This window comes from Chelonia mydas, chromosome 1 (assembly GCF_015237465.2).
Source record: "Chelonia mydas isolate rCheMyd1 chromosome 1, rCheMyd1.pri.v2, whole genome shotgun sequence".
NCBI classification, from domain to species: domain Eukaryota; kingdom Metazoa; phylum Chordata; order Testudines; family Cheloniidae; genus Chelonia; species Chelonia mydas.
This window is the reverse complement of record NC_057849.1, coordinates 225,204,535-225,221,158: the sequence shown is the minus strand read 5'-3', so window position 1 is coordinate 225,221,158 and position 16,624 is coordinate 225,204,535. Positions and strand designations below refer to the sequence as shown.

Genomic DNA, 16,624 nt, shown 5'->3' with positions numbered 1-16,624 from the left:
AAGTATAAATTTGTAGATAATGTTATGAATTTTATCTTTACATTTGTGTGGAGGTCACAAATAGGTTATTTTAATAGCTACATCTTTTTTCTAAGACTGGAAGTGCCACTATTTTATTTTCTATGGATTTTTTTATTGTGAGAGTTCAGGGAGAATGTAATGATATTTAAAGAAAACCACACACGCACGCATACCTGTACAAACCCCAGGCCCAGCCATGAGTGTAATCATTTTTCATGTTTTTTAAATGCATTTTTGTTACAAAGCCATGTTAAAAGGCAAAATGAGACCAAAAAGCCCCCCACAACCCTGATATGTTCCTGTTTAAAGGATAATCTGAAAGATATTGGAAATTGTGCAATGGAAAACAAACCAAAGAAATTATTTAGAAAGAGTATTTCCCCCACAGTTATTAGTTATTTGCACATAAATCTGATTGGAATCAATACCTTATATACTCTCTCTTTTCCCATATGTATCTCGGGTAGAGGTCAAGTTATATGAAATACATAGGTGTTGAGAATGCAAAATGTTGTTGTTGAAACACCCAAAAAGTGGAGTTAATAATGTTCCTCTTAGAGTGATGGTCCCCATTGTATTCCACTGAGGGGCACACCATGCATCCAGAGTTGGAGAATTTGAAAGTAATGTCTGTTGGTCCGCGCATGTGCCCTGGCTCACCTTGTGCTTCCATCTGAGGTGATAACGGGCAGGGCGGATCCGTCCACGAGGCATCCAGACCCAATGGTGGAATAAGAACTTTTTAGCCTGATCCCAGTGGTTTTGCCAGTACTAGCAGGGCTCCTCTCTTCCTCTCCTGACAACACGGTGGCTGCATCAGCCAGATCAATTCTCCACCAGATCAATTCAGACAGTTCCAGGAGCTGTTAAGGAGAGTCTAGGGGAAACTCCAGATCCCTGTAGAAGAGATCCAAGATTCCCAGCACAACCGTCTGGATATCCTTCGCCAGTGAGAATAGCATTGCTGATTAGCAAAGCCATACTGGAAGCTGCCAGAACGGTATGGCACACACCAGCCACATGCACAGTTACTCCCAAAGGAGTGAAAAAATGCTGTGTTCCAGCCAAAGACTCCACATTTCTTTTCTCACCTCCACTCCCACATTCCCTTGTAGTCCAGGCTACTACAGAAAGATCTAAACAACAACACCCTTGATCTACAGATAAAGAAAGGAAGTGCTTAGATCTTCTGGGTTGTAAAGTATTCTCATTTTCCAGCCTGCCACTGAGAATCGCAAACTATCAGGCATTGTTAGTCAAATATGATTTCCGTGATTACAGCAAAGTCGAGAAGTTTGCCCTTCAATCTGCAGTAGATACAACGGACACTTCTCCACAGCCATGACTATAGAGATAGTCATGTGTCAAGAGTCCTGGTTCCACTCTTCTTGTTTACCTAGGGAGCTCCAGAAATGAAGACCTTCCCTTCAACAAATCCCATCTTTTTAACCCAGAAGACAGATGAGTTGCTACATACACGGAAAGAATCCATGGCTACTCTTTGCTCGTTGGACATCTGCACTCATACCCTGAAGAGAAAATTCCACCAACATTTGTCCACATGATGACATAGATCTCCTCAGTTGTACCCACAAAGACCTTATGAGCCCCCAAGGAAGTGCCAGAAAACACAGAGGTCTCACCTTCCTGGTCCCTCTTTGCAGGCTCCAACCTCACAGACCCAGCCAAGAGGTATTTTTGATGCAAGCCCGAGAGATGCCGACTACTAAATCTACCACCTCATGACCATTCTACTACTTTTGGGGCCATTTAGCACTCTTTCCCCATCCTTGGAGTGCAATAATAACGAACAGATGGGTGTTGAATGTCATCCATTATGGCTATACGATTGAGTTTTTTATGCTACCTCCTCCAAAACCCTCCTCCCCATCCCCTTTGGGGCCCACTTTCACTACAGTATTCTAGCCCAAGAGATGAACTCCTTTTTACAAAGGGGATCAATAGAACCCATTCCTCCGGAATATCAGGGAACGTGATTTTCCTCAATTTACTTCTGGATACCCAAGAAGAAAGGCAGGTGGAAACTAATCCTCAATCTTCGGCACCTCAATCATTTCATCTGCAAGCTCAGATTTCATCTGATCATGCTGGGAGAAAATGGGAAGTGGTTTATGGCTCTCGATATGAAAGCTACTTACTTTCACATTGATAATCACCATGATTCTAGACAATTCACAGTGGGCACCCATAATTTCCAATACAGAGTGCTCCCCTTTGGGATAGACACTGCTCCCAGAGTCTTCACCAAAATATTCTCTGGCGTAGTGGCCCACATCAGGTGTTACAGCCTCATGTTTCCATATCTCAGCAATTGGCTCCTGGCTGCCAGATCCAGGCAAGAAGCACAAGTGTCGACTTGGATGCTACTCAACCTCCTCTATTCTGTCAGAGTTAGTGTCAACATCGAGAAATAAATATATCCTTGAGCCCACACAGTCTCTGTACTTCTTTGGGGTTACCAAAAACTCTGTCACAGCTTGAGCTTACTTACAACAGACAGATTTCAGACAATGAGCGACATTATAGCTTGCATCAGGAACAGTCCTCATGTACCCACCAGGACTTGCCCATCCCTCCTTGGTCACATGGCTTCTTGTACTTACATGACTCCCTTCACATGACTGCACCTTTGCTGCCTTCAGACCTGACTCCAGTCTGTCTGCTCACCCGACCATCACTCCATGGACCTATAACGTTGACAATCCCCAATAAGGTACTGTCATCCCTCCATTGGTGGACAAACCCACATCAGGTGTGAATGGGGGTTTCCTTCCTTCCCTCGTTTTCAGACAACAGTCATCACTGACACATCTCTAGTAGGCTGTAAAGCCTACATGGACGATCACATGACACATGGCACATGGTGTACCCGAGAATCCAGCATACACATAAATACCGTAGAACTCCAACCAGTACAAAAGGTCTGCCAATCCTTTCTTCCATTCATTCACTCCCACCACATTCTCATTATATCAGACAACACCATCCCTGTCTTCTAGATCAACAAATGGGGGAATGAGATTGAAGGCTCTGTGCGGCGAAGCGGTCAATCTCTGGAACTGGTACATCAATCACCAGATCGTCTTGTCCACAGCCTATCTCCCTGGGACACAAAATGTACTTGCAGACTCACCCTGCAGACATTTTTGAGATCAACCACTAGTGGGAACTTCACGATTCCATAATACACAACATTTTCACCTGGTGGAGGACCCTGATCAGAGATCTATTTGTTCTGCAGATGAACAGTAAATGGACCACATACTCCTACAGGGGATGCCTCAGCCACCACTTTTAGAGTGATACTCTCCTATTTTCCTTGTCAGACCAACTCATTTATGCCTTCCCTCCATTACCGCACCTGCCTTGATCTGATGAGACAGAGAGACAGTCATTTGATTGCCCCCTGCTGGCCTAAACAGTTCTGGTTTCCCAATCTCCTCCACATGTCCTTCCGCCCACTGATTCCTATCCCCAATTCACCGATCAGTTGACCCAGTACAATGGCTAGATCTGACATCTCAATCCATCTGTGCTACACCTCAGAGTGTGGTATTTAGATGGGCCTCTACTTTATGTAAGGGGACTGTTGCCCCCTTACTAACATTCAGTGGGTGTGTTCTGGTTGGCTAGCTCCCAGTACTAAAAGGGGACGGGTCTATGGGAAACCAGGACCCTGAGACTAATAGTCCTCAGGAACAATGGGGAGAGGCCAGTGCTCCAGGTCAGCCTGAATGACAGGGCGAGCAGGCTAATCAGGGAGTCAGGAGGCCAGGGAGGTCACGTCCTCCGTGTGAGCTGGATTTGCCTGGGTCAGACGGAGTGGGGCCAAGCTAAGGAGAAAGCAGGGGCCCAAGCTGAGCCAGGTCCAGAGGGACCAGAAAAGCAGCCCAGAGAGAGCAGACCCTATCATGGGAGCAGAGCTGCAGCCCCAAAGCCAGAGGCACAGCCCAGAGAGAGCAGACTTGCCCTGGGAGCAGAGCTGCTGCAACTAGAACCAGAGGGGCCACAAAAGCAGCGCACGAAGCAGGTCAGTGCTGGGAGCAGAGTCACAGAAGCAGCCTGTAGAGCAGACCTGTCCTGGGAGCAGAGCTGCAGCAACCAGAGCCAGAGGGGCCAAAGAAGCAGCCCAGGGAGCTGGAGGCAGACCAGCAGCAACAGTGCAGAGACAGAGTGGTGGAGCTGGGGCTGGAGCAGTGCAGAGCTGGGTGCAGTGAGCAGCTGGGGAGAGCGAGGGGGACCCTGGGCAGTGGGCCCAGCACAGGGAGACACCTCAGCCAAGAGGCTCTGCAGGCCAGGCTTGGATCGTAACCCCGACAGGGCAGGGGCGACACTGGGAAGAAGGGTCCTACCACTTAGAGCCTGAGAGCGTGTGGCCACCACCAGAGCAAGTGTCCGACCCACAGCATCCCTGCAGCACAGCCAGGGCCTGAGAAGGCGGCCTGGGACTTACAAGGAACAGACTGTGAACTGCCCTGACATTCCAGAGACCCTGTTTGTGACGTTCCCTGCCACAGAGCAGGGTGATGTGTTTCCTTTAACCTTTCCCATTTTTCCTTATTCTTTTTAAAATTAATTGTTGATTAAATAACTTGCATTTGCTTTAACTTGTATGTAATGGTCAATGGGTCAGATAAGTGCCCAGGGCAGAGAGAGTACCCCAGAGTGGAGACACCCTAGCCCCTGTCCTAGGTGACCACAGCAGGGTTGGGGGTCGAGCCCCCAGGAATCCTGGACCCAGTCTTGTTGGGGTTACGAGGACTCTGCCAGACAGGAGAGTGGAAGGGGAGTCCTCAAGGGCAGGGAGGCCACTGCGTAAAGGAGGTGGGAGCAAGGACTCAGATCCTTTCGCTAGCCCACTTCACCGGGGTAGTGCAGAAGCCAGGAAAGTTCCCCCCAATATCGGGACTATTCCCCCGCTTACATTTAGTACAGACGTGTTCATTGGTGGCTGGTATAATAGGCCGGGGAGGCTGTGCCTCCTCTGGTGCTGCCTTGGCTGCCGGACCCCCGATTTCAGGGTTTTGGGGGGAAGTTTTTGATTTATTATGCCCCATGTAGGTTCCCGGGCGGCTGAGGAGGTGGTATGTGCTATTCAGCTTCCCGCATGCATCAGTAATCTCCTTGGACTCCAGAGAGAAGGTGTGGGGCACTCAAGGCTCCTCTGGCTGGGGGGGTGTCTCGGTGTTGGGGCTGACCGCAAGTTACCGTGGCCTGTTATTACAGGATGGTCCAGGTAGAGCTAGTAGTAAACCGGCTTTGATCGGCTGGGCTGGCTTGCAGCCACTCCAACTGGATAAACAAGTGAAGAGATAAGCAGGGCCCAAGAATGTTAAATGTGGGAACAGAAAGCAATAGTGTTTCCTGCCAGAGCCTGCTTGTGGATGTATACACCCCCTGAGAAAGAGACGACGATAAAAACGGCTATGAGAATTGCTTTAGACGAACAGTCTCACCTGTGGACCTTGGCCTTGTGGCTGCCTCCCCATGCTGGAGCAGCGCCTGCTACGAGCCCTCAAGGACAAGGCTGGAGGGTCCGGGACTGTCCGTAGCAGAACGGACGTAAGCATTGGTTCTTGCTTGCCTGCTTGGTTGCTGGAAAGCACGTATTTAGTAATGCGTGAAGGCTGGGAAGCTTATTATACTTTGGCAATAAAACTGGTTATACTTATACACCTGGTGTGGTTTCATTGAGTGTATCCGAGCCCCCCTTTGGCACGACACTCAGGGCTCCAGCCGTGTGGAGGGTAGGGGGCCTCGGGGCTGCAGAGGCGGGGCACAGGCAGAAGGGGTGGTGCCGGGGCTAGCCTCCCCAAAGGGGGGCTCCACCCGCCACCCATGGACGTGTTTTTCGGCTGTACAAAACATTCTTTCCAGCAGCAGGAAAGATTCCACTAGGCGATGTTACCAAGGCAAGTGGAAACACTTCTCATCTTGGGCTCAATACAAAGGAGTCTTACCAGAATCAGCGGAGATCCCCTTCATCCTAGACTACAGTCTCTCCTTAAAGTCATCGGGTCTCGCCCTCTGTTCTTTGAGAGTCCACCTGGTGGCAGTTAGCGTGTTCAACCCTCCAGTGGAAGATTACTCTGTCATGCATCTGCTTACCGCTAGGTTTTGGAAAGGCCTCATCAGAACCTTTCCACCTGTCCAAATGATCCAGTGGGACCTGAATCTAGTTTCTGTGCTAACAACACCATCCTTTGAGCTGTTAGCTTCATGCTCCGTGTCCCTCCTTTCTATGAATGTTGCCTTCCTGGTTGCAATTACTTCTGTGAGATGGGTCGGTGAGCTCAAGGCTCTGATGACAGACCTGCCTTTCATGGTGTTCCACAAGGATTAAGTCTCCCTATGTCTACACCTCAAATTTGTCCCAAAGATGGTCTCCCAGTTTCACATCAATCAAACCATCTACTTACCTGTTTTCCTTCCGAAACCACATGCTTCTCCAGAGGAATGTCGACTCCATTCCCTTGACGTATGGCGAGCTCTTGCTCTCTACCTACAGAGAGCAAAACCAAACAGGAAGTCCCCCTGACTACTTGTGGCAGAAGCAGAGAGACTCAAGGGGCAAGCCAGCTCCACCCAAAGAATTCCAAATGGATTTCTGGTTGCTTTAAACTCTGCTACCAACTATCAGGCCTACCTCCTACAGGGGTGCGGGCTCACTCCTCGCGAGCTCAGCCTTCAACCACAGCCTCCCTTCAGGACATTCCACTGGTAGACGTATATAGAGCAGTCAGGCAGAGTTCAGTGCACACCTTTTGCAGCACACAACACCTAAGTGCAGGACTCGGCAGCGGATGCCTCCTTTGACACGGCAGTTCTCTACACAACCGTTCCATCCTTATCCTCGCACCCTTTTCCAACTTAGGTACTGGTTGTCAGTCACCCTCAGTGGAATAGTCACTTGACCAGCACTCAGAGAAGAAAAGGAGGTAACTTACCTGTAACAGGAGGTTCTTTAAGAGGTGTGGTCCCTATCTGTATTCCACTTCCTGCCCACATTCCCCTCTGCTGCAGATTGGTCAATTCAGAATAGAGAAGGAACTGAAGACATGGTCTGTCCACCCCGCCCTTTATTGCCTCGGACAGAAGCATAAGGCGAACCAGGGTGCATGCACAAACCAACAGAAACTACTTTCAAATTCTCCAACTCTGGACGCATGGTTTGCATGTGTAACCCTCAGTGGAATACAGATAGGGACCACACATCTAAAAGAACCTCCAGTTATAGGCAAATAACCTCTTCTTCTTGATATAACTTGTATGATAAAGAAACAGGTGACATACAGTGAGCGATATGCTTTGGGAGGAAAATAATGTGTCCCTTTAAATATCAGCCTGGCTTAATTTAAGCATTCAGCTCACAATGTGTTTGATCTAGGTATTTGTTTTCCCACACCAAGCCCTGTGCATGCTTTGGATCATCTCTGTTTAAGTATCACACTTGTTTTTGGTGAAATGCCATGTCCATGTACAGTAAAGGGCAATATCTACCTTTCATTGAAAATTTCAGCGAAAGGGCATTTGAGAGTCCAATCCAGTGTCCACTCAAGTAAATGGAAAGACTCCTATTGAGTTCACTGCGTTTTGCTTCAGGCCCTTAGTGCTTTTCTTAGGCTGTCTAACCCACTGTGTCCCCCAGTACATTTAAGGTTTCAGACAGTGATTTTTCTGTCTCAAAGAGCTTACGGTTGAAGTATAAAAACAAGGTATGACAGACAGACGGGGAAGCGTAAGGAAACAGTGAGACAACATAGGTTGTTATGACAAGCAGTGGTCACAGCATAACAACTGCCTAACCATTGTCAAGTTTTTGTGGGCATTGTAGCCAAGAAGAACTTAAAGGAGGGCAATGAGAGAGCTTTGCTGCAGATTTTTATGGGAGCTCCTCCCATGTATGCAGCCCAGCATAGGAGAAAATATGAAGGTGCTTCTTTGAAAATGTAATAAATGAGTGAGTGAAGAAAGCTGTCGTCATTGGCAGGATGGAGCATGGATCTCAATTTCGCAATATTATATGCAAGATAAAAGAAGGTTTTTTAGTAGTTGATTTTATGAATTCTTGCTTTCTGCTTTAGAATTACAGAAAGATGAGGCAGAACATGCAGTAATGGAGAAGCGAAAGACCTCCTTCACACCAGCAACATGTGAAGACACTGAACTAAGCATTAATCACCCATACTATGATGTTGCAAGGCATGGCATTGTACAGCTAGCAGGTATATATGTAAAAATTAAAATGCATGACATTTCCTAGATTTAGCAGATGTTACTCAGCATCTTATTATATTATTTCATATTACACTCTTTAAAGTGATAGATGGGAATAGTGTAGACACTTTGGACCCCAGTTCAGTAAAGAACCTAAGCATATGCTTAACTTCAAACATGTGACTAGAGTTTAAGTACACGCTTCAGTGCTTTGCCAGTTCAGGACCATTGGCCACAATTGGTTTTGTTTAAAAACAAATGTCAAGACCTAAATATGACTAGATGTATTTGTTTTTAATCAGTGAAAATTTGTTTTGTTTTTCATTTCCTGTATGTTCTGAAGCCAGACACATGATCATTCTGTGAGCCCACAAGAAACAGAAAAAAAATAACTGAGCAGTCTAAAGTGTTACTGTCTAAAATGAATGAAATGCAAAATGTAAACTTATCAGTGTAAATGGTGAAAATGTAAATTTATCACCTGACTTTCAAAGGTGAAGTCAAGGGGAGCTGCCGGTGCTTCACACCTTTGAAAATCAGGTCATTAGATTTTAAAAAATTCTGCTTTTAATAACGTGTAGCATTTTATTTGTGACAGGTAAGCACATCTTTAAAATGTTTATCTTGATGGTGTCCCTTATGGGTTTTTTCCTTTGATTTGTTTTTGGCACTATCTTAACTTGCAACACAACAGTAATGCATAAGCCTGAGCTTATGAGTAACCGTAACATTTTTGCACCTAAACTACAAAGCCTGGCATTTTTTTTACAGAATGAAATAATAACTAATAGTATTTCCTACTTGTCACCCTGATGAATCCCCAAATTCTTTACTTGCACAGGGCTAGATCATGAATTTCCCGAATAAGGATGAATTTAAGCATATCCTTAAATGCTTTCCTGAATCTAGGCCATAGATGGCAGTCTAAGAGTCATCAGTACTTGATCAATTGATTTACTCTGGAGATCTTGAAGTATTAGATGAGCCAATTCCCTCTGATATGGCCAGACCCAGAGATGTCTGGGTTGACACACACAGAGGGTGAAATCCTAGCTCTGTTGAAGTTGATAGGAATTTCACCATTGACTTCTATGGGGCCATGATTTTACCCGTAATATCTGTTGAAGATATATGTATATTTTCAGGTAAAACTAATTTATCTCAGCTTCAGCACAAACTTGATACACAATGTAAGAGTTAAACCCATGGCTAAGAGAGTACAAGATTCAAACTCTATTAGGGTTGTCAACTTTCTAATCGCACATACCTGAACACCCTTGCCACACCACCTGCCCTCCCCTTCCTGAGGCCATGCCCCTGCCCTGCCCTGCCCCTTCTCTGAAGCCACACCCCTGCTCCCTCCATCCCCCCTCCCTCTGTCTCTCGCCCTCCCACCCCCTCACTCACTTTCACCAGGCAGGGGCAGGGGATTGGGGTGCAGGACTGAGTGAGGGCTCTGGCTGGGGGAGTGAGCTCTGGGATGGGGCCCGGGATGAGGGATTTGCGGTGCAGGAAGGGGCTCTGGGGTGGGGTTGGGGATGAGGGGATTGGGGTGCAGGAAGAGGCTCCAGGCTGGGGCAGAGGGGTTCAGAGTGCAGGAGGGGGCTCAGGGATGGAGCAGGGGGTTGTGGTGCAGGCTCTGGGAGGGAGTTTGGGTGCAGGAGGGAGTTCCGACCTGGGGCAGGGTATTGGGGTGTTGGAGGGGGCAGGGGGTGCAGGCTCCAGCTGGGCATCGCCTACCTTGGGCAGCTCCTAGAAGCGGCCGGCATGTCCAGCTCCTAGGCGGAGGGGCCAGGTGGTTCCGTGCGAGGCCCCTGCCTGCAGGCACTGCAACCACAACTCCCATTTGCCATGTTCCCAGCCAATGGGAGCTGCAGAGTCAGCGCTTGGGGCAGCACACAGAGACCCCTGGCCTACCCTGCTCCTAAGAGCTGGAAGTGCTGGCCACTTCCAGGAGCTGTACGGAGCCAGGACAGTTAGGGAGCCTGCCTTAGCCCCGCTGCCCCACCAACCGGACTTTCAGTGGTCTATTAAAAACTCCTGGATTGTTTTCAATAGCCACCGGGAGATCAAGACTGATTACGGTAGACTCCCGGCCGGTCCGGGATGGTTGGCAACCCTCAATTCTATTGACTGAGCAAGATACTAATCTGACAGAACAAAAATACTTTCGGATGTTTGTGTCAGGACCTCAGCCAGGGCTGGCCTTAGGGAAAATGGTGGCCTGGGAAACTTGTATTTTGGTGCCCCTGGTGCACGCTGACTCCCCGGGTTCCCCCACAAATCGCCTCTAGACCCTGCTGTCTCCTCCCACTCCCATTATCCCGAGCTCCCTTCCACAGCCTCGCATCCTAGGCCCGCCCCTCTCCTTGCTTCTGAACCATAGCACCCCCCGACCATGGTGCTCTTTGTGGTCGCCCACCTGTAAGGCCGGCCATGCACTCAGCTGACTCTGGGCTTGGTCTCATACCAACCCGCTGAGCTCAGCTGGGAGAAGTAAACCCTCACTAAGTGACTGTGCTCTCTGATTGGATAGAAGGTCCATTTAACCTTGTAGTAACAGCAGCACAGTGTTTGATCAATGCGTTCCACACCCAAGGCAGCATCAGTCCTGCTTCTTGTACCAGCTCTTGCTCCAGCCCATGCCTTCTCCTGCTCCAGCCCTAATCCCTACCTTCCTCTGGACTCCTGACTCTGATTGTTGGCTTGTCCCCTGACCACTCTTCTGGTTCTGCCTTCTGATTCTGCTTCGGCCACAAGGCCAGACTCCTGTTCACACCACTAGATCACACCACCCACACCCTGGTGTGTGACAGAGAAAAATTCCAGGACATCAAAGCTCTGCATGAAGTCCCTGAAGCTAAATTAACAAAGAAGTGTGAAAGAGCTGGCGAACCTTTGAAATAGTAAAGAAATTTAGAAACAGAAATAGAGAAGTTAACAGAGACTTTGAAAATATCAAGGTCATTATAATGTCCCTCCAGCAACCTCTACCACCTGCCTCCTTACATATCGCTGTAGGATAATACTTCAGTAAATTAAAGGGATCATCTTTTATATTCAGCTTTAGCAGATCTGCCAGAAAATTGTCCATGAAGGCAATGCTTTTTTCCCCCTGTTATACCTAGCACCCGAATGTTGTGGGCCTGGATTTGAGAGTCTGAACTTTTCCTTCTAGCAATACATTATACTTTCAGTCTCTTGTTGTAAGATAGGTTTTATTTTATGTTTGTGTATCTCATCTTCCCTGCACTCAAAGCCCCAGTGGAACTCATTGACACTTGTCATTTGTCTACTGTAGCTGCTATTAATTCTAACAGATACCTCAGTGTTTATCCTTCTTGGAGGATATCATAGAAATGTAGGATTGGAAGGGACCTTGATAAGTCATCTAGTCTAGTCCTCTGTACTGAGACAGGACTAAGTATTTTCTAGACCATCATTATATGTTAATCATGACTTACAGGCACAGTGCCTGATGCACAGCTAAACCCTCTGAAAGATGCAGTTTGAACATTTCTTCTGAGATTTGCTTATTATTTTTTATTTGCATGGCAATCTTAGTGACGTCTCCTGAATTAGGAAATTGGCATGAGAGGAAACCAGTTGTTGAACAAAATATCTAAACACCATGGAAGCAAACAGAAAATATGTTCTCCATATTCTGAGCCAGGCTCTGCCCCTTGAGTAGGAGGAGTTTAAATGGTGGGGAAATTCAAAAGGGGCCAAAATTTTTGGAGTAAGTGATATATCTACTCTCCTCCTTGAGCCAACTCCTTTAAGAAAATCATGGTTTCGCTGTTGGTGAGCCACAGGAAACGAGAATACAAAGTGGATAAAGAATGTTAAGTAGCCTCTCTATTCAATAACAGTCTCACCTGACTTATATTTATTTGTGGATGTTCACCTTAGTCTTGTGACATATCAGGGGAGGGGCATGTGCTTCAAGATTTCTCTGGAGTGAGAACCAGCATGGTTTAAAAAAACCCCTCATTTGCAGCTTCCTTGTTTCGTTTTAGAGCTCTCTTCTTAAGCATGTTTGCTCAAACTGAAATCAAAAGGCCATATATATATCCCTGGCTTACCTCCATCGAAGCAAATAGAAGTACACCAGGGATGCATCTGGTTAAAATGTTTACTTCTGTACAAATGATTTTCCTAATGTGCCGGCCTTGGTAGTCAAAAATAACTGCTTTAAGATCAGAAAGCAGTGGTTTTAGCTGGCACGTCAGTCAGGAATAACATGCTGGAGCTTGGTAAGCACGTTGAACAATTTAAATGCAAAACCCAAGTGCATTCAAATAGCCAGCAGCTGCACATCAGAATCTTTGTTTAATATTTAAAAATCATAAAATTCTAGAGGAGAATCAAATAAGAAAAAAAGATAAAGGAAGCGGCGGGGAGGGGGAACGCTTCAATTCAGCAAAGAGACGTCTCTAGTCCCTCTTCTAACTGGTGCTAAATCAAATTCATATGCTTGCTGGATTTAAAGCAACTCAGAAAGGGATAGTCTTTTCAAATCTCCTTCCCCTCTGGGAAAAGGTCAGTTCCTTTTGAAAACAAAAATAATTTAAAAAAAAATTATTTGTGCCTAGTTTATTATACACTTTAATCATCTCTCAAATAAAACAAATTATAAAATTTCAGTGTTTGGAGTGGCTTAGTTAAAGTAACTCTGCAAGCTGTTCATTCCATTCTAATTTTGTGGTTGAAAGACAATGGAATATATTATAAATGGATAAGGAATGAGAGGACAGAATTTAAGTGAAGATTCTGTGCAATAATTGTTCTGGCTTTTACTTTGATTTTATTTTCCACAATAATTTTTTAAATGCAAAAAATGGCCTTTCATTATGTTTTAATAACAATCTAATATTCCACCCGTAAATTAAAATAATTTGTACCTGCTTATCATAACAATAGCTTTGACAAGATCCAAAAGATTCTTTGGAGTCTATTTCACACTGTAGAAATAAGAACAGAGTTAATCCAATTTCCACTGTCAAACAAAAGTGTGGTGGATTTTTTAAAGAGTTTTAGCTGTAATAATTGTTCAGACTGAAATTGGGATGTTTACAGATTGACTTGTCTCATTAATGCTGATATGCAGTTGGCTATTTTACATATATGTCAGCTTGAAACATGCAAATTATTCTGCTGGTCTGGTGATGTACCCATTTGTAAGCATATGAACATTTTTGGAATCCCACAGCAGTAAAGGCTGTTGCAGTACTGGTTGTTTTTACTATAATATTGATTAGAAATAAAATTGAGATTTTTTTTTTCTTGTGGTGCAAGTGGAGGAACATGTAAAAGCTACATAATACATGAAGCTCTTTCCCTTATTTTCCTCTGACTGTCAGAAGCTGAGATTGGATGACAGGGGCTGGATCACTTGATAATTGCCCTGTTCTGTTCATTCCCTCTGAAGTGTCTGGCACTGGCCACTGTCAGAAGACAGGATACTGGGCTAGATGAACCGTTGGCCTGACCCAGTATAGCCGTTTTTATGTTCCATTATCCTCTCACAGTATGGCCTCTAATTATTTCTTGCATGACCCTGTGCAGTATTTTTGCATGTGTGCTGATTTTGTGTGTTTCTAGAAGAATTTCTGATATCTGCTGTCTTAATACTTAGATATGTGCTTTTGTCCTGTTAGCTGTTAGGCTATAGCTGGTAACTTGAGTTGAGTTGGTCTTGGTTTTAAATGTGCATGTTCACTAGCTCCTACCCCTTTTCCACTTAAAATGATTGTTATAATAATGTCTCCTCTATAAATTTCTCTTTTCCAGCCATTTTAATTGAAAACCAAAAAATACAACATTCACATAGCCCATACAAGAAATAACTGTTTTGTATCGGTCTTTTTGGCTATCAGACTATACATACTATATTTGTTTTTTAGAAGTCAAAATTGAAAGCATTGCACAATAGGAAGATCTAAAGTCTTAGGGTATGTGTGGACTGTGTATTTGCTCAAATTCAACAAGAGAACAAGGACCTGCTTATAATCTCTTTTACTTTGTGATACCCTAAGAACACAGGAATCTTTATGTAAAAGAAAATGAAGCTGATCTTGAGCGTCAAGGTTCAGATCTGAATGTGAACTCTTTCAGAATTTGGGCGTGTTTGGATCTGAGGATCTGGGCTAAGCACATCTCTAGAACAGACCAGTGGTCCTTCTAATCTGGTACCTTGTGTGATGCTGGTAAATCAGGTGCCAGCTCTTGCCAAGTCTGTAGGCATCAGCTGAGCACTGACAAATTCATAGCTGGAAACTAGACCTGTTCAACTATATATTAATATATTTGAACAATGGGTGTTAGACTTGTAAGGATGTGTTTAGACTCTATGAAATGCTTTTAAACTGATGCATGCATTAATCTTATTTGTAATGTCTGTATTCCATGCTACAAGGTAAAATATGTTTGTTTTAGAATTGTAAAAATGCCTCCTTTGAACTTGTGAACTCAGATGGGAAGAGAGACTTCCCCCCACCCATCCAGAAGGAGTATCAAAAATTAAGTGGTCCATTGTAGGACAAAATCTTTGTTGATTTCCCCATCTACTCATGAAGAAATACGTGCAGAAGGCTTTGTCCCATCTGTCTGAATGCTGGAAGAGGGAAATAAAAATAGCTTTCTTGCACTCTCACAAGGGCTGGAGTCAAGAAACAATAAACTGAGGTCCCCAGGGTCCTAAAAAGATTAAGCCCTAAAAAGACATTCAATTCTGACAGATTACTATATCTCTGTCACCAGTCATCACAGGGGGAACTCATTTTTGTATATGTGCTTGCTTGCTTTCACCTGTAAATAGCTGTCATTTCTTTTTCCTAGTTAATAAACCTTTAGTTAGTTTATTACAGCATTGGCTATAGGTGTTATCTTTGGTGTGAGATTGGGGTAAGCAACTAGTCTCTAGGAATGGAAGCAACCTGAATATTCTGTGAGTTTTGCTGTAAGTTACCATTTATCACTAAGTCCAGCTTGCCAGGTGGCAAGGTAGACTGCAGAGCCCAAGGGGACTGCCTGTGACTCCTTGGTAAAATTGCTACAGCGATCTAGTTCACATTTGTTACAGGGTTGACAAAATCTAATTATAGAACATACCATCATTTTGGGGTGTCTGCCCTGCTTTGTGACAGTCTGCCATGAGGTTGCCACACTTGGTTGTGAGCCACTCCAGTAAGTCTGACGCTGTTTTTCCACCAGTAGTTCATTAATTGTTTCAGAGGAAGGTGTAAAATCTCACACTTGAAGAATATAGGCACAAGCTATACATGTTCCATTGAACCAGCCTTGTATTTCTTTGCTCTATTTAATCCACATTTTCTTGGAAGCTACTTGTGAAACAGCAAAATATTGACTTTGTATCTCTAAAACTGGTGGTAACCCTCAATGCAATACCAGAGCATCTCTGTAATACAGAGGTCCAAATTTATTCCAGGTATAACTCCACTGACTTCAGAATTAAATCTGGGATGGGTTTGGCTCACTCTGCTATTTCAACTTCAAGAATGGAACCATATGAAACTAAACAAACAATTAATTACATCAGAAAGCTAGTGGTGCCTTCTGCTTTTGTGTGACTGAAAGAACAAGATGTTTAAGAAAACTATATGGAAAATATATTAAATATGATTGGTGAAAAGAACAAACAAAGGCCCAGATCCAGGAAATCACCTAAGCATGCACTTTAATCTGTCCTTATATAGGAAATCACTTGAGCATGTGCTTAGGTGCTTTCCTGAATCGAGCTAAAGCCATGATTCCAGGTGTAGTCTTTTCACAAAGAACTGGTGTCCAAATAAATGAAGAGCATGACTGGAATTCAGAATAGCGAACACAGTCAGAGAAAGGACGTGTGAGATGAAAGCACTACCATTTTTTATAACTGTGAAATAACTATGGAATCTTCAAATCCATGTCCGTCTCAGTGCTCACTGAGTGGATCAAATATGTGTCCTAAATAATAAACAATTTGCTCCTGCTGCTTAATTAATTATGCTAAAAAAATAAAAGGTTTAGAACATCCATGGCAATTTTGGTGCACGTTAAAAAAGCATTACGGTTTCCTAAGGAGTGAACAATTTAAGTGAAAACAACATCTTTAAAATTGTTGGCCGAGCGTCTCTGTAATTTTCTTTTACATTCTTTCTTCATCTAAAGATTCCATAGGGCTCACAGGGGACTTCTGTGGAGCAAAGACCTTGTGCTGGCTCTCTGCAAAGGGGAGAATTTCATTTCTAGTGCTCTTGGCTGGGATTTTCAGAGTTGCCTAAGGGATTCAGACTCACTTCCAACTCCATTCAAATTAATGGAAATGGAGCATTTGAAATCTTCTAAGAAGCTTTGAAGATCT

At 44.6% G+C, this 16,624-nt stretch overlaps 1 protein-coding gene across 2 annotated transcripts in view; it reads left to right on the top strand.

The window, feature by feature from the left end:
* Positions 1-16,624, top strand: part of ARHGAP8 (Rho GTPase activating protein 8) — a 121,146-nt gene that overhangs the window by 33,360 nt on the left and 71,162 nt on the right. For both annotated transcript variants that reach the window (XM_043537864.1, XM_037914657.2), the window contains one exon: positions 8,127-8,267. In XM_043537864.1, the coding sequence (XP_043393799.1) occupies positions 8,159-8,267 (109 nt within the window). In that variant the 5' untranslated portion in view covers positions 8,127-8,158. The remainder of the gene's footprint in view (positions 1-8,126; positions 8,268-16,624) is intronic.